We start from the raw sequence: 24,309 nt of genomic DNA, 5'->3' as shown, positions 1-24,309 counted from the left end.
AGTCAGCACTTTGAGACTTTTGTATGACATTTTCAGCCAGATAAAGGTTGAAATGTGGCAATTTAATGCTTCTGCATAAAGAATATTAACGAATAAAGTTCATTATGGAAGAGAAGAAGAGATCGTTTGTTCATTTTTCACGTTTCGACTCAACGATGTCGCCGCCGTTAATCCGCGTCGTCCGGAAAACGGCCGGTTAGTCCGAAAAAGGGGGGACACGAGCTGCTGCAGCGCGTTTTCTGTACATGTGTTTTTGTTCTGAGCGGCGGGGGGGGGCGGAGGGAGGCGGGGTAAGGAGGGGGGAGGCGGGGTAAGGAGGGGGGAGGCGGGGTAAGGAGGGGGGAGGCGGGGTAAGGCGGGGTAAGGAGGGGGGAGGCGGGGTAAGGAGGGGGGAGGCGGGGTAAGGAGGGAGGGAGGCGGGGGGAGGCGGAGGGAGGCGGCGGGGGGAGTTTCCTTTGTAAAGAGGGAGGCGGGGGGAGAAAGGGGGTCGCAATGTAAGGATTATGTTTTCATCAGGGTCGAATGAGAGAAACGCGGTCCAACATTGAACGAGTCGCGTCTGCGTAAAGGTCATTGCACGCTACGGCCATCTACAACGATATAATGAGTGAATAAGTGCTCGAAATGAGTAGTATTTATCTTGTTCTAAACCTACCTTTAAAGTAAGATGGAACAAGCATAAAATATCTGTCAAAGAGAAGCGTTTTTCTAACTTGACATGAGAAAAAAATGCAACTACAGTTGAAATAATGACAGAACCTACGATTATCGTCGAGAAACAGACGCAATTTGAGTTGTCGCCATCGGCTTTCATGCTGATTTATTTATTTTATTTATTTTATTTATTTTATTTATTTTATTTATTTTATTTATTTTATTTATTTTATTTATTTTATTGGCAAATCCTCTTTTAAGAAACTCAAAATATACTTAAATGAAGCTACATTTCACTTAATTCAACCACTTTTCAACTTAGTGTCTTTTTTGTCCAGTGCAGAAATAAAGGGTTCGGGTTATTATCTTATCGTATCTTATCTTTGGACCAATTTGGACCAATTTTGACCATGTTAGCAAAAATATAGCATTTGAATCAACTACTAACTTAATTGCTGTCAACACCTTTCACTGCCCTGGATAAAAACAGTCAAATAACGGAGGAAAACGTCGACGGAAATGACATTTTCCCACCCATAAGGCAGCGGTGTCATCACTTGTTGAGCTAAACCAACAAAACCCGAACAAAAGGAAGAATCAGATTGTTAACTCGAGCGTTTGTCTCCTGCTTCCGTGTCTCTTGTCCTCTTTTCTTCGACGCTTCCTCTGGCCGCTCCCTCGCTCACGCCCGTGCAGCGACACGGCCTCCGCGGTGCGTCTTCCATTCCCGATATCGTGTTTTATGCCCGTCTTTATTGCAGGTTCAGCGAAGCGTCAGATCATAAATTACAAACGTGCCCGGCGCTCAGACGTGTCCGTGCGCAGTGTAACGCTTTAACCTTGTGGGGGGGCTATCGCTCGCTGTTTCACGCCGGGAATATATATGATTATTATTTAGCGACGAATGTGGGAGGCGAGATAAAACTGCAATAAATGTCTCTGACAGGTAGTCAACAGGAAACAATGTCTTTTGGATGTTTCTGAATGTAAAATATGACTTTGGTGCAATCCGAGACATCTTAAAGTAATTTAGGAGACAAATACTATCCAAGACGGTTGATATTTTACATTTACACGCATCGTTCAACGCTGTTAAACCCGTCAGGATCATTGTGCTCTTTATTGGCTTGCTTGAGGAAAAACAGTGGCCGATAACGTTTAAAATGCAGTCCTTTGTGGAAGCGATGAATAAAAGCGCAGCCCTTGATGATAAAAGCTCTGAATGGGTCGAGTACAAAGCACTGAGAGAAGATGCAAATGGAGAACGATCGACAGCTCGTCCCGCCGCTCCTCCCGCTCAGAGAGGATTAAACCGGCCACGCATGAATATTTATCATCGAGAAACAAAGACGCAATTTGAGGCTTTTACGCTGTCCTGTTTGACAACTCTAGAGCTGTTTCCACTGGTTCAGTTTGGAGCCGAGTTTGGGTCCGAAAGTGTCTCCAGTCTATTTTATTTTATTTATTTTATTTATTTTATTTATTTTATTTATTTTATTTATTTTATTTATTTTATTATTATTTATTTTATTTATCTTATTTTATTCATTTTATCTATTTTAAATTTTTACTTAAAAAAAATATTATTGTCATTATTATTTTGTTTTTAATCAAAAATCTACTTTTAGCCCCATTTTCCCTCCCTTCATCAAGAAGTCTGAGCTTGAAGTGTAATTCCCTCTGCAGCCAGTAGATGGAGCCAAAGCGCAGTTCATCTGGCTATTAATAGTTAATAATATGCTATGACAAGCTAATATTGTTATTTTTGTTAGTTTTTTGACTTGAGATTCCGTTTGAAGGTTCCAAATTCATCGGGCTCGCGTTGCGTAGCGCAGCGAGAATTTTGGATAAGACAAAACGCAGACTCGGGTGAAAACGCAGACTCGGGTGAAAACGCAGACTCGGGTGAAAACGCAGACTCGGGTGAAAACGCAGACTCGGGTGAAAACGCAGACTCGGGTGAAAACGCAGACTCGGGTGAAAACGCAGACTCGGGTGAAAACGCAGACTCGGGTGAAAACGCGCAGACTCGGGTGAAAACGCGCAGACTTGGGTGAAAACGCGCAGACTCGGGTGAAAACGCAGACTCGGGTGAAAACGCGCAGACTCGGGTGAAAACGCAGACTCGGGTGAAAACGCAGACTCGGGTGAAAACGCAGACTCGGGTGAAAACGCAGACTCGGGTGAAAACGCAGACTCGGGTGAAAACGCAGACTCGGGTGAAAACGCAGACTCGGGTGAAAACGCAGACTCGGGTGAAAACGCAGACTCGGGTGAAAACGCGCAGACTCGGGTGAAAACGCGCAGACTCGGGTGAAAGCGCAGACTCGGGTGAAAACGCGCAGACTCGGGTGAAAACGCAGACTCGGGTGAAAACGCAGACTCGGGTGAAAACGCAGACTCGGGTGAAAACGCAGACTCGGGTGAAAACGCAGACTCGGGTGAAAACGCAGACTCGGGTGAAAACGCAGCAGCGAAAAGCCGACAGAAACACAAAAGAATAGTGATAATTTCTTAAGAAACGCAGACTTGATCTTGTGATAATGCTCGTGTTTCCACTGAAGCTAACTTATATGTCCAGCCCACGTGGTTAGCAAAACAAAGCTAGCAAAGCACGTTAGCAACAGCTGTTTCCTGTTTATCGACACTCGCTTTGTCGAGACACGGAATATAACATTTCCAGCAGAAAAGATTGATATGTAGAAAAATAGTTTTGGAGATATGAAAAATAAACTGTTAAACATTTTCTGATAAAGAAAAGAAACATCTTGTATCGTGTAATATTCCCTAAAAAAGGTAAAAAGGGATATTTTTGCACCTGAATGTAAAATCAGTTTTGATCTGACAGATTTATTGTAAAAGCGTCGAGCCGGGTGAAAATGAGACCACAGTGCTTTGTCGGCAACTAAATATAAAGCGTTTAAGTCTATATAGGTGCACCGTTAGCATGCTAATGTTTGTTAGCTTTACCCGGGACGGCAAAACTCGCTCTGGGCCGAGCCGAGAGTTGTGAAAATCCCTTTTAAAGTCGTTGTGGTGAAAATATCCCGGCTTTATGAGTCATACACGTGGACTATTGCATTTCCTCTCGTTGTCAGACGTTTTTGTGAGACATTTGAAACTCTTTTACAGACACATTTTTGCACATTCCTGAGGCGTTGTTTATGCTGAGAAAATACTGAGACATCTATTTGTGTCAATATCACTCACCCCTAATTTCCAGTGCGTAAAACCTCGAAAGCGCGTTATCTAAACCCGGTCCATTGCATAAAGACAGGTTAAAACGCGGCTTAGAAGCTTTGCAGAAAAGTGAAATACCGTATTTTCCGGACTATAAGTTGCACCTTTTTTCATAGGTTTTGGCCGGGGTGCGACTTATATTTATACTTATACTTATTCTCCGGAGCGATTTATAAGTGATATTATTTGTTATTTTCACACTTGCAACCGCATTTCATACTCCAGTGCGACTTATATATGTTTTTTCTCTTCTCTATTATGCATTTTATACTCCGGAAAATACGGTAAATGCCGAGAAAGCTGAAAAGAAACGGAAGTAGCTTTAGCCGCGTCTCACGGACACACAAACTTGGAATTACTGAATGTCTTTTTGTGATTTTAGATGATTAAAATGTACAATTCAGGCACAATTTTTGGTTTTATTTGTTGAGGAAATGTTGCACGCGCTAGTGTTGTTATTCCGTACAAAACTATCTTATCCTGTAGTTTGAATCTCCGTAAACACAGTCGTCTCTGCCGGAAAACGTGAAGCAAACACAAGTGAAGTTACGCGTGCTCGGACCGAAGTCATTGAATAAACGAGAGTCCACAGATTCTCGCTGCGGAAATGCTCAGAAATGCCAAGAATGTCAGAGTGGACAGAAGTGCCTGGTTAATATGAAACGCACAAAGATGCAGTGTTTGGACTCGGAGGAGGGGATTTTCTCTTCTGCAAAAAAAAAACTAAAACAGCAGCGACCCTTTTCACCCCTGCGTTACCGTGGTTATCCCGTCTCTTACTCTCTGAATGTCTTTCCTGTCGCGGTCCGGACCATTGCTTCAGGTTCTGCGGCTCGTCGTTTCTTGTTTTTGGGTAAAAACTCTCTGTTATTTTGCCTTTTTGCTCGGTTTAAAGTCAATACGACAGGTTAAACTGCACATCTCACGAAAACGCACTAAACACACATATATTTCAGATTTGACTGAACATTTTGCCCGTTTGTGCCCTGTTTGACCGTGGAAAGTTTATAATTGTACTTCCTGTTTGGACATGAGCGCAAATATGACACAGGTAGAGGTAATTCCACAGCTGTTACCGAGCAACCAGACTGTAAACAAGCCAAACTCCACATAAATGACAAAATAGTTCTGATCCAACACACAATAATACCATAAAACCCCTTTATTTAGTCCAACGGTGGTTTAAACTGTCAGAAAACTGTGTCTTGATGGTGGATATTGTGCTTGTAGGATCATATTGTGCTGTAGGTGGATATTGTGCTTGTAGGTGGATATTGTGCTTGTAGGTGGATATTGTGCGGTAGTGAGTATTGTGCTGTAGGTGGATATAGCGCTTGTAGGTGGATATTGTGCTTGTAGGTGGATATTGTGCTTGTAGGTGGATATTGTGCTTGTAGGTGGATATTGTGCTTGTAGGTGGATATAGCGCTTGTAGGTGGACATAGCGCTTGTAGGTGGATATTGCGCTTGTAGGTGGATATTGTGCTTGTAGGTGGATATTGTGCTTGTAGGTGGACATAGCGCTTGTAGGTGGACATAGCGCTTGTAGGTGGACATAGCGCTTGTAGGTGGATATTGTGCTTGTAGGTGGATATTGTGCTTGTAGGTGGATATTGTGCTGTAGGTGGACATAGCGCTTGTAGGTGGATATTGTGCTGTAGGTGGACATAGCGCTTGTAGGTGGATATTGTGCTTGTAGGTGGATATTGTGCTTGTAGGTGGATATTGTCCCAGAACCAGTCGTAGAGCTGGACACATGTTTTTTCCATTCACCATTAAAAAAAGAAAACATAACAGAGGCAGTAACTCTGAGGCGATTTTCCCCGTGGGGATTTCAGCGGCGCTAATCACGTCGCGCACGTCCAGAGGGTAAAACATATTTGCGACAGAAAAAGCTGCGAAAATTGTGTGAAAACTTTTCCACCTGGTTTCCATGGCGGCGAGGTTGGATACAATGACTAGAAATAAAGATATCAAATACGGTTAATTGTTGGTAGTTAAATGGTAGTATTTTCTTCTTAGACATAGATGATTTGACTTATTTATATGACAATAAATACTGTTAAAAGTATCCTGAGACTATTGTATCTCCACTGTTGAAAGTACTTGAATTAAGAACTTGAGATCTTGCTTTGAATAGTTATTGGAATCGATTTTGTCACAGTTCAATCTACAAATGGGCTCAGTATGTATCGCATGTAAAAAAAAATTGTGCTGTGGGAAATGTTTTGTTATTTTATAGATTTGAGTTGCAGAGGGTCGAATAAGTAACTTGTAAAACTGTGTAAAAGTGTATTTTTTATCGATATTATACATTCAAAAAAGGTTGTGTCGGGATACTCTTTAATGTTTTTGTGTCAGTGGCATAAAAAAGCGTCAGTATTGTCATTTGTTGTGATAATTTTCAGTAGCAGCATTTCAAAATGTGTTATCAAGACGAGCCCATTTTAAAAAATACAATCCAACTTTATTTAGTGTCAGAAACATCTTTAAACAAGCAAAGTAATCCATCAAGTAAACGTTTGTTAAAGATGACTATCATAAATACAAACCATTTAAACTTGCAGCAGTGTACAGTAAAAAAACAAAACTGCTCAAGTAGGAGTAACTTTAAGAAGTAGAATGTATATATTATGTAGACAGGTAAATACTTTGAACTATTATATAAGAACAGTGTTTCATTCACCTTATTTTAAAGTAACTCAGAGCCAAACCCTTTCTAGATGTTTACTTTTTTTACTGGAATACTACAGTTGATAATGACCTACTGCACTTTACTGTCCTAAAACAAGAGTAACAGTTACCACTTCCCCTCAGCGGGTCGACATCAAACTAACTGAGACGAACTTTAAAGAGGTGCAAAGACAATACTTTCACATTAAGTGTCATTTTTTGCCATTTATTTTTATTTTTATACGTCTCTTTTGAATTCACATTTCGACCACACCCAAGTAGTGTCCATTAAAGGGCCCATGACATTATTTGGTGCATTTATACCTGTTGTAAATCTTAAATGATAGTTTTACACCAATCGAGCAGGTATTTGTCGAGAAAAGTTCAAAAATCTGTACACAATGACAGGAAGTGACATCACACCAGGGAAACTCATTCCATCTAAAATGTTGCATTATTTACACGAAAGAAACAATTTATTAATCATTGTAACATTAATCCAACAAAATAAAGTCGCTCTTGCATAATATTTGTCAAATAAAAACATTTGTGAGACATTAGCTGAGTTTTGACCCAGTGTTTGCTGCATAATTTCCTACTGTGATGAAACAGGAAGTAAAGTTATAAACCTGAACTATTTGCTATTCTGGGATGAAATGTGTATAATTGTTGGCAACATTTGAAATATTTGTCTTAACCTCATTTTAATTCAATGCGTTGTCCAGCCTGTAGGGGGCACTTTAATCCCACAGACCATGCAGAATCGCGCGGCGCTCACGTGTTTGGTCCTTCTGTGTTTTTGCAGCCTCGGCGACCAGTTCTACCGCGAGGCCATCGAGCACTGCCGCAGCTACAATGCGCGGCTGTGCGCCGAGAGGAGCGTGCGCATGCCGTTCCTCGACTCGCAGACAGGGGTCGCCCAAAACAACTGCTACATCTGGATGGAGAAACAGCACCGGCGACCAGGTACGCTGCTCACTTTGTGTCCTGTCTGTGGGGCGGAAGCGGCTCATTCATTTCGACGTAGAAGAGCTGCTCTGTGCCTCTGTTCAGCACCTACAAGAGCCAAGACGAGCTTTAGGGGTTTTACTGTGCCAAACGTAGACACAGAGACGCGAATAAAGTGTTAGAGTTTGTTCAACTATCCAAGAACGGTGACGGTAATATCAAGCTAAATGCTATTGCGATGCTAGCGCCGCCTGCAGTGTTTGTACATCCACAGAACAATCCGTGTAGTTTTCTGAGGAAACGCCACATCGGTAACGTCCATTAAGACTCGGTTCTGATTCGGCTTGAATTATTTGAACTTAAAATAGACACATAGAAACATCTTAAAAGAGAGAAAAAGTAGCGTTTCTTATTGTTTTCCCGTAGGATCTTTTGTAGCGCGGGACGATATTGCAAAACCAAAGGATTATAGTTTTTCTCCTGTTTTGTTTTCTTTTAGTTCTTCTCTTTAAAACAATTTTTAAGGGCTTTTCTTGAAAATCATGACTTTGTGGGTAGTTTTGGAGACTAGTTTTCGTTGTTAGGATTAAACATTTTCATTTTTTCCCATCTGTGGGACAAAGCAGTTCAATGCAAGAGTGATATAAAATACATAAGAAAAAGTGGTTAAATGTGACTTAGCTTTGACTTATGACTTTATCTCATCTTATGTTATGAACTCAAACACAAAATAGTCAAAAATATAACAGTTCAGGCCAGTTTTGACAACCAGCTCACTCTTGTTCCTCCGGACTCGACAATCTAACACTGACAAATAAAGGTCTTATTTTAACTGAAGTTACAGGTCAGGTCTGGGGAGAGGTGGCCGCGCTCACTGTCCGAACACACGTTTCGTTTTGACTAACAAGACAACGAAAACCCTTCTCTAAAGCTACACAGTGCACCTTTAAAACATGACACTAGTGGCGTTTTATTGCAGTTGAAATACGATTCTGATACAAACCAAACCTAAAAAAAGAGTTCACAATATCAACATTTAAAACTCAATTTTAACACTAAGGAGAACACTTGATAATGACTTATTTTGATGCCACAATAACAGTAATTTTAAACACAAAAAATCATAGTATTCTCTTTTATCTTACCACATGGACCAGTAAAATATGGTCTAGTCTCGTAAAATGCTCAGAAAAGGCTGGACTTTGTGTTACCTGGTCACCCAAAGTGCTAGTTCAAGTGTCCAGGTATCGAGTTTTGACAACCGTAAATCCCCAGACCGTCCGCCTCTCTGTTCGTCTCCTCGGTTGACGTCGAAAAGTCCTCTCGTCTGAAAAAACGTTGCAGTCCCAGGAATAACTGCGGCGAACGTGACCTGCCGCAAAGTACAGGGTGTGTCCCGAGGCTTCGGTTTGAGACGGAGCAGAATCTATTTGTGTCGCGGCTCCGACCGAGGAGGCGCTCGCTCTCTTCGGCCAAAACAAGACGACCCACATCCGCAATTCGAGGCGGAGAGCGACGCAGCCCGGCCTCAAAACACGCGGCAAAACACCAACCCCAGCTAACGTTCGATTCGATTCCGTTGCTTGTTTGATTGTTGGACGAGCCAAACTGAACCGGGGATTGAACCGCAGAGCTTTGGATGAGCGAGGCGGTGCCCAGAGCGCGAGGCTGCATCAACACCATCACGGTCATCTTTATAACCTCAAGTGCCCTGCTTTTTGGTGTAAATGCTGGGTCACTGGACAGTGGTTCGAGCTGAACTAACGATTATTTCAGCAGTCGACTAGTTAAATGATTATTATCAACCCAATAAAGGCTGAGATTTTGTGACTGGAAGCTTCTAGATGGAGACTATTTATACATATACTTTATTATTGATACAAAGTCGTTTCAAGGCCGCTTTTTTTGAGTGCATAATCCAGATAACAATTATGATAAAAACACGGCTACAATTATTATTACAATTAGTGGTTAAATATTTACAGCTCTAGTGAGAGCAATGTGTAGATGACTCTGTGTTAACCCTGTATTGACTCTGTGTTTACTCTGTGTTGACCCTGTGTTGACCCTGTGTTGGCTCTGTGTTGACTCTGTGTTGACCCTGTGTTGACTCTGTGTTGACCCTGTGTTGATTCTATGTTGACGCTGTGTTGATTCTGTGTTGACCCTGTGTTGACTCTGTGTTGACCCTGTGTTGACTCTGTTGACTCTGTGTTGACCCTATGTTGACTCTGTGTTGACCCTGTGTTGACTCTGTGTTGACTCTGTGTTGACTTTGTGTTGACCCTGTGTTGACTCTGTGTTGACTCTGTGTTGACGCTGTGTTGATTCTGTGTTGACCCTGTGTTGACTCTGTGTTGACCCTGTGTTGACTCTGTGTTGACTCTGTGTTGACCCTATGTTGACTCTGTGTTGACTCTGTGTTGACTTTGTGTTGACCCTGTGTTGACTCTGTGTTGACGCTGTGTTGACTCTGTGTTGACCCTATGTTGACTCTGTGTTGACTCTGTGTTGACTTTGTGTTGACCCTGTGTTGACTCTGTGTTGACGCTGTGTTGACTCTGTGTTGACCCTATGTTGACTCTGTGTTGACTCTGTGTTGATTCTGTGTTGACCCTGTGTTGACTCTGTGTTGACCCTGTGTTGACTCTGTGTTGACTCTGTGTTGACCCTATGTTGACTCTGTGTTGACCCTATGTTGACTCTGTGTTGACTCTGTGTTGACTTTGTGTTGACCCTGTGTTGACTCTGTGTTGACGCTGTGTTGACGCTGTGTTGATTCTGTGTTGACCCTGTGTTGACTCTGTGTTGACCCTGTGTTGACTCTGTGTTGACGCTGTGTTGACGCTGTGTTGATTCTGTGTTGACCCTGTGTTGACTCTGTGTTGACCCTGTGTTGACTCTGTGTTGACGCTGTGTTGACGCTGTGTTGATTCTGTGTTGACCCTGTGTTGACTCTGTGTTGACCCTGTGTTGACTCTGTGTTGACTCTGTGTTGACCCTATGTTGACTCTGTGTTGACCCTGTGTTGACTCTGTGTTGACTCTGTGTTGACCCTGTGTTGACCCTGTGTTGACTCTGTGTTGACCCTGTGTTGACTCTGTGTTGACTCTGTGTTGACCCTATGTTGACTCTGTGTTGACCCTGTGTTGACTCTGTGTTGACTCTGTGTTGACCCTGTGTTGACCCTGTGTTGACTCTGTGTTGACCCTGTGTTGACTCTGTGTTGACTCTGTGTTGACCCTATGTTGACTCTGTGTTGACCCTGTGTTGACTCTGTGTTGACTCTGTGTTGACCCTGTGTTGACCCTGTGTTGACCCTGTGTTGACGCTGTGTTGATTCTGTGTTGACCCTGTGTTGACCCTTAGTGTTATTTCAGGCTGCCCAATCTGAGAAATCTGATTCATTTTCTCTGTGAAAAGATATACCCATTCGCACTGAAACACTGTTTTGACCCTGATCAAATGAAGGTGTCTAACTTCCTTTTGTTGATTCTCCTTCTCAAGCAGCTTTATCTTGTGACTCGAGCCACACCCACACTAAATGTTTTGGTCCCGTGACTTTTCTTAAGGTGACACACGTCTGTGACACACGTCTGTGACACATTTGTGCTCAGGCGTCTCATGATGGGCAAGACACCCTCGTTGTCCATGTGTTGTTTGTGAGTGATTGGTTGTTGTTAAGGCTGATGGCACGGATTGGCAGACACACTTAGCTTTTTCTGCCCCAGGGAAGCTGTAGTTCTTGTCCAGAGCAAACGAATAATGTAATGTAATAATAGGGTATAATATAAATCTAAAATGTATATGAATATTAAATCGCTGTTGTGTGTTTTCTGTCCAGGAAAAGCAGCGGGGCAGATGTACACGTACCCCGCTCGCTGCTGGAGGAAGAAGAGACGACTTCATCCTCCTCTGGATCCTCAGCTCCGACTCTGCGAGCTGCGACTGGGTAACTACCAAACAAACACACAAACAAACAAACAAACAAACAAAGACTTCGCTTTGTAACGCGCCTTGTGAAATCTACTGTTCGGGCAAAGTATTTCATGTGTTTGTACTCTGATGACCGGAGTGTAACTCTGACTTGAGCGTCTGCAGAGCTGTTCTCGATGCGTTCGGTTCGTAGATGTCGCTGCGGTGAAAACGCAACTCGTCCGGTTCATCGGTCGAGCGGCAGAAACACGGAGGCACCGTTTCTGCGGCTCTGGGGCGTTTGGTCATTTAGACACAAGCAGTTTGGAGAGGGAAAGAGGGTAAGCGGGACTCAAGATGATCAGGAATGTGCTCAAATGTGTCTGTAAATGTCTTGGTTGAAGTTCAAACGAGAATGGATCATAAACATGCAGTTCGCTAGCAAGGACCACAACCCCCGGCTACGACGTAAAGTGTTTATTGACATACGAGAAACATGAACAACACAAAAGTATAGGAATGAATGCAGTTTTGGGGCTTCAAGCAACCCCCATCAAGGACATAAAGTAGAATAATGATTAGAAGAGGGTCGAAGGCAGGGGCACGAAGTCACGAACGCTGATGTGTGTGACCTGGATGCTTAAATAGTGTAGCTGCAGGAAGGGGCGTGAAAGGGGTGTGGTCCTGCTCCCGAACTTAACAAACTTCACCACTCTGTACTCTTGTTTGGGAGATCGCACTGCACGTTTCTGTCTCTTTTTGAGCTCATTTTTCACCGTTTTTGTCATAGATCATATACTCAACGTTTCAATTTTGCGATATTACACATATTATACATTTAAACATGTCTCAGCTCCAATATGAATCTTTGTAGTGTCGTAAAGGAATAGAGCTTTTGTCGTTTAATCGATTAATGGTGGTGTTTTAGTCCAGCACTCTTTTTACGAGTCTGTTTTTCATTTATTTATCAGGATTTATGCGGGAAAACTTCAGAAAGGAGAAGCTACAGAGTCAATAGCGACTTTAACGCACTGTTTCACTTTCTTTTTCTGCACGAATAGTTTTTTTTTTTTGCGGTCGTCGTCCTCTAAGTGCAGTTCGGATCAGATCAGGGACGTCACTAACACTGTTCCTCAAGTGTGTGGACCAGTTTAATGAGATTTAACTTTCTGAATGACAAAGTAAATGTGAGAAAAACAGATGGATAAAAAGCACTTTCTTATTTTAACTATAGATTGTTTAAAACCTTTTAATCTTGCTTCTTAAATTGTCTCTTTTTGCTCTTGCTCTTGTGATGACTTTTTGACAGTTTTGGCGCCACTAACTAAGAATTTCTTCCAGATAAATGTTGGGAACGCCATAAAAAATGCAAAGAAAAGACACAACACATTTTAGTTTTGTTTATCTTTTAATCAAACTGGGAAAAATGAAGACAAAACCAGTATCCATGGTGTAAAACATTTATTCATTCTGTCTCATTTTTTAGCAGTTAGTACTCATTTACACGGCTTGGATGATCTCCTTTGTTACCTGACATTTCTGACGTGTAAAAAGAAGCCGAGCATTCAGATTTGACTCTGGGATTGTGGATTGCGGTGGTTTTTCCTCCCAGTGTTGTGTTTCAGCTCCGCGGTGAGTTCATTTCTCTCTGGCTGAACATTACAGACTGTAGATCTGAACACATGGCTCTGTTTAGAGCGTTGGGTCACTTGGTTCAGTGGCAGTGGCTCACGTGGGCCCAAAACTACGTCGGCGCTGCCCCTGAACGGGCCCCTGAACGGGCCCCTGTGATCGACTGTACCAGCGGTTTGTACGTGAGGGACTTTTATGATTAACTGATGCATGCAGGAGTTAAAACGACTGAAACTCAGACCTAGGATACATTATTTGATGTGATTTAATTTACTTTTTGAGCTTTTAACCAGTTCAACCACCATGTATTATTTTTGTTTTCTCTTCAAAAACGTACTTCGAGTTATGTTTTCCTTCTTTTTTTTTGGCGTTGCAGGTAAAAATCCTAGATTTTTCACCGTTTTTGGACTTAAATCCATGTCATAGGTCGAATATGACATCACACATATTCCGATAAGAGTGTTTTTAATGCTTAAGGAGAGAACTTTCTACACAGTATCAATCAATCAATCTGAAGATAAATGCTACTCCAGGTGTGTTTTTGATGAGGGAACAAAGTTGGATCAGGGTTAAAAGCTCAAAAATGCAGATTTGCCTAACATTTGTCCTCTAAGTCCATAAACCCGACTCGTTTGGTCAATTTGTGTTCACAGCGAACGTGTGGCTGTATTAACAGTCAACATCTGTTTATTGTTTCATTCCCACTGCTGACAGCAGAGGGCGCTCTAACACATAAAACGGAGGTAGTTTGAGTGAGTTTTGATAGAACCAAAACCTCGAACACAATATCAGAGTTGAACCAATGTCCTTCTGCTTTCTGGGAACCAACACAAGAACTGAAATAACACAAGAACGTAAAGAAAAGAACAAACAAGGGTTCATGCCACAAACACTTTCTGACCTGCATGTTTAAAAGACAACGAATGCAGAATGAGTCCACAACGTAAAGTATCTGCCTCAAGTCGCACTCGAAAAGAAACAGCAGTAAAATCTGAGGTCGAAGGTTCAAATCCAGGTCCAGACTGACTTCAAGTGCGTTCATGAGTCCTGGTTCAGTCCTGTTCTAGTCCAGGTTCAGTCTCAGTCTTGGTTCGGTCCTGTTCTAGTCCAGATTTTTACCATGTTCTAATGTTGACTTTATTTGGTGTATTTATACTTGTTGTACATATAAATGATAGTTTTACACCGATTGAGCAGGTATTTGTGGAGAAAACTTTGAAAAATCTGTGGAAAAAGACTGGAAGTGACATCACACCAGGGACAAACACACAGGAAGTGACATCACACTCATTCTAGACAAAGTTTATGCAGAATTTACACAAAGAAACGCCCCTTTTGACCCTCTAAACAATAATTCAACAAATAAAGTCGCTCTCATATGTTTTGGCCCAGTGGTTGCTGGGTAATTATTGGCATTATTGAATAAAACCCTCTCAATCAATATCTGTGGTATTTAATCACGAAATTAACAGAAACCTCGCTTTGAAAATGGAAAAGAATGATGGAAAGACGTCGTGAATTGTAACCAGCCCAAACCTCTAAAACTACGAATATTCAAATGGTTTAAATGATGCGAGCTCCTGCACATCCTCCCGTTTCCACGAGTGAGTGTGTCCTGCACTTTCTCTGCAGAGGAATATCCCAGGAACCCGAGAAGCCCAAACCAAAGAGCGCTCTTTGTGTCGGGTCGACCGCGGCCATTGTTACGCTGCCTCGCTCGTCCAGATGTAACACAACACCCCAGAGAGAGAGAGAGGGAAAATGACGAGCCGGACGTGCGCCGCAGGGACGGAGAACGTGTCCCGGGCCGACGAGCCGGACGTGCGCCGCAGGGACGGAGAACGTGTCCCGGGCCGACGAGCCGGACGTGCGCCGCAGGGACGGAGAACGTGTCCCGGGCCGACGAGCCGGACGTGCGCCGCAGGGACGGAGAACGTGTCCCGGGCCGACGAGCCGGACGTGCGCCGCAGGGACGGAGAACGTGTCCCGGGCCGACGAGCCGGACGTGCGCCGCAGGGACGGAGAACGTGTCCCGGGCCGACGAGCCGGACGTGCGCCGCAGGGACGGAGAACGTGTCCCGGGCCGACGAGCCAGACGTGCGCCGGACGTGCGCCGCAGGGACGGAGAACGTGTCCCGGGCCGACAAGCCGGACGTGCGCCGCAGGGACGGAGAACGTGTCCCGGGCCGACGAGCCGGACGTACGCCGCAGGGACGGAGAACGTGTCCCGGGCCGACGCGAGCCGGACGTGCGCCGCAGGGACGGAGAACCGTAATTCTGGTCTCTCGTGTCGGCAGCACTCATTGTGTCTGAACCCGACACAATCAGTGACTTATTTAAAAAATGTTTTGGACTTTCTTAAACCGTTAAACTGATAAAATGCTAGATACATAAACCTGAATGACTGTGAAATATTTTGAGATAGCACAAGATAACGTAAGCATTTGTTATCTTTATTACGCCGGGGTTTTGTTTCTGAAAAAGTTAATTCAGTACAAAATTAAAGCCGCAAGCGGCATCCAACCAATTCTCTGCTCTCTGGATTTTAGAAAGATGGCGCTAACGCGCCCTCATTGTGTGTGTCATCTAAGAACGAAACAAGACGGCGACACATTGGACATGGCCAATGTTGTGTGTAACCAGTGCAAATGAACAGTCAGTCAACTTTGCGTCCCGATAAAAAATTTGATAACTTTTGATGCTACATTCCTGAGAATGATATTCTTGATCGGGCTATAGCCCACGGAGGAGTTTGATTGAGTGTGAAGTGTAAACATTTGGTAATTTTTGAGATTTAGCTATTTTCCCACAGGGATAACATGGGAGGTTTCTGTCGGTTACGCCGTACAAAATATAACTTCGGCCCCCATACTTTTTTGATCAGGATGCAAAATTAGAATTTTGTGCAAAATGCCATGTCATTTGGAAAAACTGTTTTGTTTATAGGCCACTCTGAAGACCAAATAGTTCTAATTCTGGGAAAGGTTTGCAGCTTTGCCGCTCATACACCGTTAAAAATATCATAATAATTTGGATAACTTTTGATGCCCAAGTGCAGAAGATGATTCTCACAAAATTTTAGGTTGGTCAGGCAAACGCACTAGGAGGAGTTTGTTAAAGTGTGACACATAAAAATGTGGAAATTTGAGCTATTTTGCAATTTTCCCATAGGGATAACATGGGATGTTTATGTCATAGCTAAAAATAAGGGCATTGGTCTGATTGGCTTTTTTGATCAGGACATCAAAATAGAATTTTGGGAAAAATTTAGAAAATTTTCGTAAAACTATTTTTTTTCTGTCAATGTTAATTTAAAATTCACTCTTAAAGGGGCGCTGTCGCGCCCATTTAAATTTTTTCACCATAAACCGCTCCAAACTTGAACGTTTAACAACTGATTCTAATTTGGTCCTAATCTGACTTGTTATGCTCAAATGGGAGCAATTTTTAGATCTGTAAAATTTCAAAATGCGTTTGCGGTAACTTTGCAGCTATGTAGACCATAAAAGTTACCCTAAAAATTTGGATAACTTTAGATGCCCCACTTGTCTAGAGGACATACACCAATTTTGAGGCCAGTGGGCGAAACACCCTTGGAGGAGTTCGTTAAAGTTCGACATGAGCAAAATTGCTGACTCAGTGTCTTTTCATTTTCAAATAAAGTTGGCGGCCATAGGGTTTGTCTGGGGGCGTGGCCCAAATTTCGTAGCTCTACGACAAAGTTGACGTAGGGGCGTCTTCCATAGGCGCAATGTATTTTGACTTTTGTCGGTGGCGCTGTGGTGCCATTTTTAACGCAAAAAAAACCCTACATTTTTTGCCGGAATTTTGGGCAAAGTTTGGTGAGTTTTTGAGCATGTTCAGGGGGTCAATTAGAGCTCAAAGAGAATAAGAAAGCAGAATAAAAAAACAAAATTTCGAGCAAAAACAATATAGCCGTTTCCACTCTAACCATATATTATACATCGTTTGAAAGCTCTGAGCCTTCCCCATGCCACCGTGGGGTGGAATTGTCATTATGTCACTCCCCATCCCGTCGGGGTCCCCCACCCACTCCCCATAGACTTCCATTCATTTTACCAGATACAAGTATGGCTCATGCCGGCCGCATGGACTCTCGCCTACAGGACGATGCCAGGAGTGTTTTGAATGTTTTTGTGCTGCTGTTTTCAACAATGAGTGAATATAATGATATAATTGTTCTATTGTTTACAGTTTTTCTCGATGGTTTTGATACCTGTCACCTCTGACATTACATTCTCAAAACAGTTCACACCCGCTCTCTGGACAAAATGACACATTTTGCTTGCAAAAGGCTGTTACTCTCCCAAAACACTTAAAACATGTAGCAAAAGCAAATCTTGCCTTCAAACACTACAACTTGTTTCCAATTCGAAAGCATCTTTAATCAATCATTTCAAACTGGACAACAAAATAAAAAATATGGCCATCAATATGAGCCAGTGCAGCCACATGTCCTGTGACATGCCAGTGGCATATCCTTGCTTTACATAGTTATACTTTACACAGAAATACTCAAAATCAGAAACAATTCCATGCCATTATTCTAAACAGAGAAAAATAGGACAAATATGGGAATAAACAGTAACAACTGTGTTCAAATTAGTCATTGTCTATTCGTTCACGACAAAAGGGCCACAGGTTCTCATTATTCTGCCCCAAAACCTTTTCACTTTAGGTAACAGTCTTTTAAGTACTCAGGTGTTTTTCTGACTCGGGCAGCAGGAAGTACCTCAGGTGAGACTGACTCAGTCTCTGTAGGCTTGTTCTCTGAAGATGTGTCCGGAACATTGAAGTGCAGCTGTGGAGCCACAGGTGTACGAGAGAGATACCTGTTTCCACAATGTAGGACCCTCTGATGCATGTCTTTGACCCACACATGCTCTCCAGGCTGTAGACTGGGCACGTCGTGACCTCTGTGTCGTTTGTTGTAGTTCTGTTTCTGTTTTAGTCTGTAACTATGTTCTGTTCTTATCACCTTCCAGCTCATCCAGCTCTATCTGGATTGAGCTGAGAAGGAATGACAGGAAGTGTGTTTCGTCTTTCGTCCCATGAGCAGTTCTGTGGGACTATACCCATTAGCTAAGGGTGAGTCATGGTAAACCATCAAATCTAAGTAAGGATCACTGGACTTTGTTGACAGGTTTTTGATTGTTCTACCTGCACGCTCTGCCTCCCTGTTACGTTGTGGAAAGTGCGGACTAGATGTGATGTGTGAGAAGCCCCACGTTTGTGCAAACTTTTGGAACGTTATCTGAGCTCACTACTTCTGGTATGCCATGCCTAGCAAAAATAAACTTACAATGGTCTATAACAGCCTCTTAAGTGGTAGATGTCAGCTTGGCGACTTCAGAGAACCTTGAAAGGTCCACAATAGTCAGATATTGTTTTTTACCAAACTGGAACAGATCTGCACCTACTGTACATCACGGTCTTGAAGGAAAGCCTGAAGCCAACATCGTCTCTTTGTTGTGCACTCTCTCTGGCACATGTGTCACAGTTCTCAATGAGTTCGTTACTAAGACCTGCGTGGTACAGATTGTTTAGCTCTTTCTCTGCACTTAGTTATGTGACATAACTGACTCTACAACCTAGTAACAACAAAACATTCTGACCAGTTAGTTCACTTGCAAAAGGTAAGTAAGGTTGAAAAGTCTTTTTTTATTTCAAACTTGTTCGGCCAACCACTCACACAGAACTGCTTGAGCTGCTGCAGGATTTCGTGCTTGTCCTGATGGATTTGTATCTCTTTGAGTCTTTTTTCTGTTGCTGGAAAGCTGGTGATGATTGCGTCTGCGTAGAGGTCGATCTCTTTCTCGTGTTGGCGCTCCTCTGCACATACAACCGCTGCTCTTGAAAGAGCGGTTGCAATTTCCTTGCCAAGCACATGTGATATTGGGAATGAAAATCTCATGAGGAAGTTCATCCAGATTCCTCGAGCCCAACAGTGGGAATGCAGACCTAAACCCACGTTCAGGTTCAGGTCCGGATTCGAATCCAGAGGTTCAGGTCCGGACCTAATGAGTCCGGACCTGAACCATGCCATATTTGCATAATGTTATAACAGCATAACACAAGCTACTTAGCTCAATTAAGTTAGACACTTGAACAAGGACGACTATCAAACACAAGGTTTAACTGCAGACTGAAATAAACTCACTGTCTGCTTTATTCACTGTTTTTAACAGAAGTTACAACTTACAAATCACAAGCTACGAGCTACGAGCTAGCTGCTAAACTATAGCTTAACATTTAACACACATTCATGTGTTTTACTTGAGGAACAAGAGCATGTTGAGTATTGTTGACAGGGTCAGTCTGGGTCAAGGGTCAAAGTAGCCGTTTCATCTGATACAATGTTTTGCCTTTAGACACATTTCCACTCTTTCATTTTGCAGATCCATTATTACTTAATTCTATTAAGAGTGTTTTTTAAACTTCCCATATGTTATCTGTCCTTTTCCTCTGTATCTACCTGCGTTGCAACAAGGAAATTTCCCCATGTGTGGACCAAAAAGGATGATCTTATCTTTTCTTATCTTATCTTATTCAAATTCAAGTAAAAACCTTCAAACAGACAAAACACCAGTGTAAATAATTAAGTAACAGAGTTACAAAAACTAGCATAAAAGTCAACTAGAATCACTATAAAGCATCAACTTAGCAGTATCAAAAGTAGAATATGAATATTTTACACAACAAATCAAAATAATACATCATATTAGCAGCATTAAACACCAGACCATATTTAACAACTGTAGAATACAAATACAAAATACTATTACAAAATATAAACTCCAATTAATGAATGCAACAATTAAGCAATATTACTTTGACTTAGTATTTACTTAATGCCAAATACATCACACCACACCATGACACTTATTTCGTTAATATTTACACAAAGACCCAGACAAGACCACGCTGACCCCGCCCCTTTACCATGCGGCCACGCCCCTTTAACACACGGCCACGCCCCTTTAACACGCGGCCATCAACCATCACAACATCGCACATGGCCACAGCTTAAAACCATTCAAATAAAGCCAGCGATCTTACCAGCGCTCCTGTCTCTCACACGTATGAGGCGCTCCCGTCTCTAACACGTACAAGGCGCTCCTGTCTCTCACACGTACGAGGCGCTCCTGTCCCTCACACGTACGAGGCGCTCCTGTCTCTCACACGTACGAGGCGCTCCTGTCTCTCACACGTACGAGGCGCTCCTGTCTCTCACACGTACGAGGCGCTCCTGTCTCTCACACGTACGAGGCGCTCCTGTCTCTCACACGTATGAGGCGCTCCTGTCTCTCACACGTACGAGGCGCTCCTGTCTCTCACACGTACGAGGCGCTCCTGTCTCTCACACGTACGAGGCGCTCCTGTCTCTCACACGTACGAGGCGCTCCTGTCTCTCACACGTACGAGGCGCTCCTGTCTCTCACACGTACGAGGCGCTCCTGTCTCTCACACGTACGAGGCGCTCCTGTCTCTCACACGTACGAGGCGCTCCTGTCTCTCACACGTACGAGGCGCTCCTGTCTCTCACACGTACGAGGCGCTCCTGTCTCTCACACGTACGAGGCGCTCCTGTCTCTGACACGTACGAGGCGCTCCTGTCTCTCACACGTACGAGGCGCTCCTGTCGCTCACACGTACGAGGCGCTCCTGTCTCTCACACGTACGAGGCGCTCCTGTCTCACACACGTACGAGGCGCTCCTGTCTCTCACACGTACGAGGCGCTCCTGTCTCTCACACGTACGAGGCGCTCCTGTCTCTCACACGTACGAGGCGCTCCTGTCTCACACACGTACGAGGCGCTCCTGTCTCTCACACGTACGAGGCGCTCCTGTCTCTCACACGTACGAGGCGCTCCTGTCTCTCACACGTACGAGGCGCTCCTGTCTCTCACACGTACGAGGCGCTCCTGTCTCTCACACGTACGAGGCGCTCCTGTCTCACACACGTACGAGGCGCTCCTGTCTCTCACACGTACGAGGCGCTCCTGTCTCACACACGTACGAGGCGCTCCTGTCTCTCACACGTACGAGGCGCTCCTGTCTCTCACACGTACGAGGCGTACGAGGCGCTCCTGTCTCTCACACGTACGAGGCGCTCCTGTCTCTCACACGTACGAGGCGTACGAGGCGCTCCTGTCTCACACACGTACGAGGCGCTCCTGTCTCACACACGTACGAGGCGCTCCTGTCTCTCACACGTACGAGGCGCTCCTGTCTCTCACACGTACGAGGCGTACGAGGCGCTCCTGTCTCTCACACGTACGAGGCGCTCCTGTCTCTCACACGTACGAGGCGTACGAGGCGCTCCTGTCTCACACACGTACGAGGCGCTCCTGTCTCACACACGTACGAGGCGCTCCTGTCTCTCACACGTATGAGGCGCTCCTGTCTCTCACACGTACGAGGCGTACGAGGCGCTCCTGTCTCTCACACGTACGAGGCGCTCCTGTCTCTCACACGTACGAGGCGCTCCTGTCGCTCACACGTACGAGGCGCTCCTGTCTCTCACACGTACGAGGCGCTCCTGTCTCTCACACGTACGAGGCGCTCCTGTCTCTCACACGTACGAGGCGCTCCTGTCTCTCACACGTACGAGGCGCTCCTGTCTCTCACACGTACGAGGCGCTCCTGTCTCTCACACGTACGAGGCGCTCCTGTCTCTCACACGTACGAGGCGCTCCTGTCTCTCACACGTACGAGGCGCTCCTGTCTCACACACGTACGAGGCGCTCCTGTCTCTCACACGTACGAGGCGCTCCTGTCTCTCACACGTACGAGGCGCTCCTGTCTCTCACACGTACGAGGCGCTCCTGTCTCTCACACGTACGAGGCGCTCCTGTCGCTCACACGTACGAGGCGCTCCTGTCTCTCACACGTACGAGGCGCTCCTGTCTCTCACACGTACGAGGCGCTCCTGTCTCTCACACGTACGAGGCGCTTCTGTCTCTCACACGTACGAGGCGCTCCTGTCTCTTACACGTACGAGGCGCTCCTGTCTCTCACACGTACGAGGCGCTCCTGTCTCTCACACGTACGAGGCGCTCCTGTCTCTCACACGTACGAGGCGCTCCTGTCTCTCACACGTACGAGGCGCTCCTGTCTCTCACACGTACGAGGCGCTCCTGTCTCTCACACGTACGAGGCGCTCCTGTCTCTCACACGTACGAGGCGCTCCTGTCTCTCGTATCTTTTAACTAATTTCGCCGGGTTCAACTTCGGGGAAGACGCGTGCGTCACTAATTAGGATCCGTGTGCGCATGGCATTGTTTACATGTTTTCCAGCGCAAATTTCGCGATCTATGGAAGGTTTAAGATGGTTTAGATTCTAGAACGAAAAGGTTATAGTGTGTGAGTGCTAGATTTTGTATGAGTCCAGAACCGAATCACCGGGGTTTCGTTTTTTTTTTTTTGACCTGAACTGAAACGTTTTTACAAGTCCGGTCCGTCGTACCGGTACGCATCCCTAGTGGGACCAGAGGTTTGTGATTGGTCTGGATGTCAAAGTCTTTTCCAATCAGAAACTCAGCAAATCTCTCACAAACCCACGTTGTGGCTAGTGCTTCGCTCTTGATTTGTGCGTAACGCTGCTCTGTGATGCTCAAAGCTCTTGATGCGTATGCCACTGAAAATTCGCACTTAGCGTCACGCCCCAATCCCAAAGACGCGCAAGAGCTCTCTTTAGCCTCTCCTCATGCTCTTTTTGATCCGCTCCCCAGATGAGAACATCATCCATTTGACACACAACGCCCTCCAAGCTCTCCAGAATCTGCTGCATGCGCTTCTGGAAGTGTTCTGGTGCTGAAGAGAGTCCAAAGCACAGACAATTGCAACAATAGGGACCAAAGGGAGTTATAAAAGTCGTAAGCAGAGATGATTCTTTAGAAAGATGAATCTGAGATGAGATGGAGAATGTGCCTCAGTTTCAATGTTGTATTCTTTCATTGAGCCAAGTCTGGAAAAGATTCTTTCATTGAGCCAAGTCCGGAAAAGAGAATGGAGGACATTCAGGTGGTCCTTCAACCACATGAATCTCCTCCATTGTGTCTTTTCTAGTGAGTGTTGCGGTAAACTTGCCTTTGACCTTTAGTGGCGACCTGCCCGGCCCCATCAGCTCTTGTTGTCTAAAGTTCACTGAACTGTCTTTTTTCATACATGTGAGTTTTAAAGGTTGAATGGACGTTTTTTTTTGCATAAATTTGAGTCTTATTTCCTCGTGGCGTGGACTGCCGATTAATCCTGCCACGTATCAATCATAAAACGCACCTATCGCTCACCTGCAGCCGTGGGCGGATCATCCCACGTTTCCGCGTGTCTAAGCGCATTGATCTATCAGAATATAGTTCCCTCAGTGGACGGGGCAAAATGAAGACGGAGAAAGACTGTTCGAGCTGACGCAGAAATGGACAGATATCCACGGGAGACGACAGATGCGATGCGATTCATTGCGCTAATAAACAAACGCACGTGTGTGTTGTATCGGTCCACACGGGGGAGTGCGCATGCGCACTTCCGCCTGCGTTTTCAAATCGCCAAAAAATCGTCCATTGCGCCTTTAACTGCACCAGTGTCTATTTTGAACACTGCATTGCTATTGTCCATTTGTATTTCTGTCATCCACGGGCTGTCTGAAGAGTCACTAGACAAGGAGCCCAAAAATGCAATCTCATCTGATGAAGAATCCTCTGTTACTAATGCAACATTTACCTTGTGTATTTGTTTAGACTTGCACACCCTCGCATAATGTCCTTTCTTTTTGCTGGACATTGTTTAAATGTGTGACCTTTAGTGTCACCACACCCTGTGCAGAGTTTGACTTTTTTAAGCGTCTGTTCGGCTGCCACTTGTTTGTTGGACTTTGGCGCCCCCTTGTGGCCTTGAGTGCACACTGTCGAGTTGGGTGCTGAGAACGTCTCGTTTAAAGTTAGTTTTCAACATCTCCTGTTGCTTCTTGACAAGTTCACTTTGTTTTACTTTGGTGACTGCATTTTCAAGTGTCAGTTCTGGATCCGTTTGTAACTGTTGAATAAACGCATGTCTCTGAGTGCGACCACAAGCCTGTCTCTTACCATCTCCTCATGTGGTGGGTCGTATCCACTATGTTCAGCTAAACAATGCAGCGCGGTGATAAAACTCTCGGCCCATCTCTTGCTGCCACTGATTAAACTTAGCTCTCTTAAAAATGATATTTCTGCAAGCTACAAAGTGAGC

General features: G+C 44.5%; 1 protein-coding gene across 2 annotated transcripts in view; it reads left to right on the top strand.

The window, feature by feature from the left end:
• The window catches only part of dpf3 (double PHD fingers 3), a 67,438-nt gene that overhangs the window by 15,509 nt on the left and 27,620 nt on the right, over positions 1 to 24,309 (top strand). For both annotated transcript variants that reach the window (XM_072440920.1, XM_072440835.1), the window contains exons 2-3: positions 7,373 to 7,533; positions 11,360 to 11,467. In XM_072440920.1, coding sequence (XP_072297021.1) covers positions 7,373 to 7,533; positions 11,360 to 11,467 — 269 coding nt within the window. The remainder of the gene's footprint in view (positions 1 to 7,372; positions 7,534 to 11,359; positions 11,468 to 24,309) is intronic.

Source organism: Eucyclogobius newberryi, unplaced genomic scaffold, assembly GCF_026437365.1.
Source record: "Eucyclogobius newberryi isolate DKJ021-1_F unplaced genomic scaffold, fEucNew1.0.hap1 SCAF_1, whole genome shotgun sequence".
Taxonomy (NCBI): Eukaryota; Metazoa; Chordata; class Actinopteri; order Gobiiformes; family Gobiidae; genus Eucyclogobius; species Eucyclogobius newberryi.
This window is presented reverse-complemented; position numbering and strand designations above follow the sequence as displayed.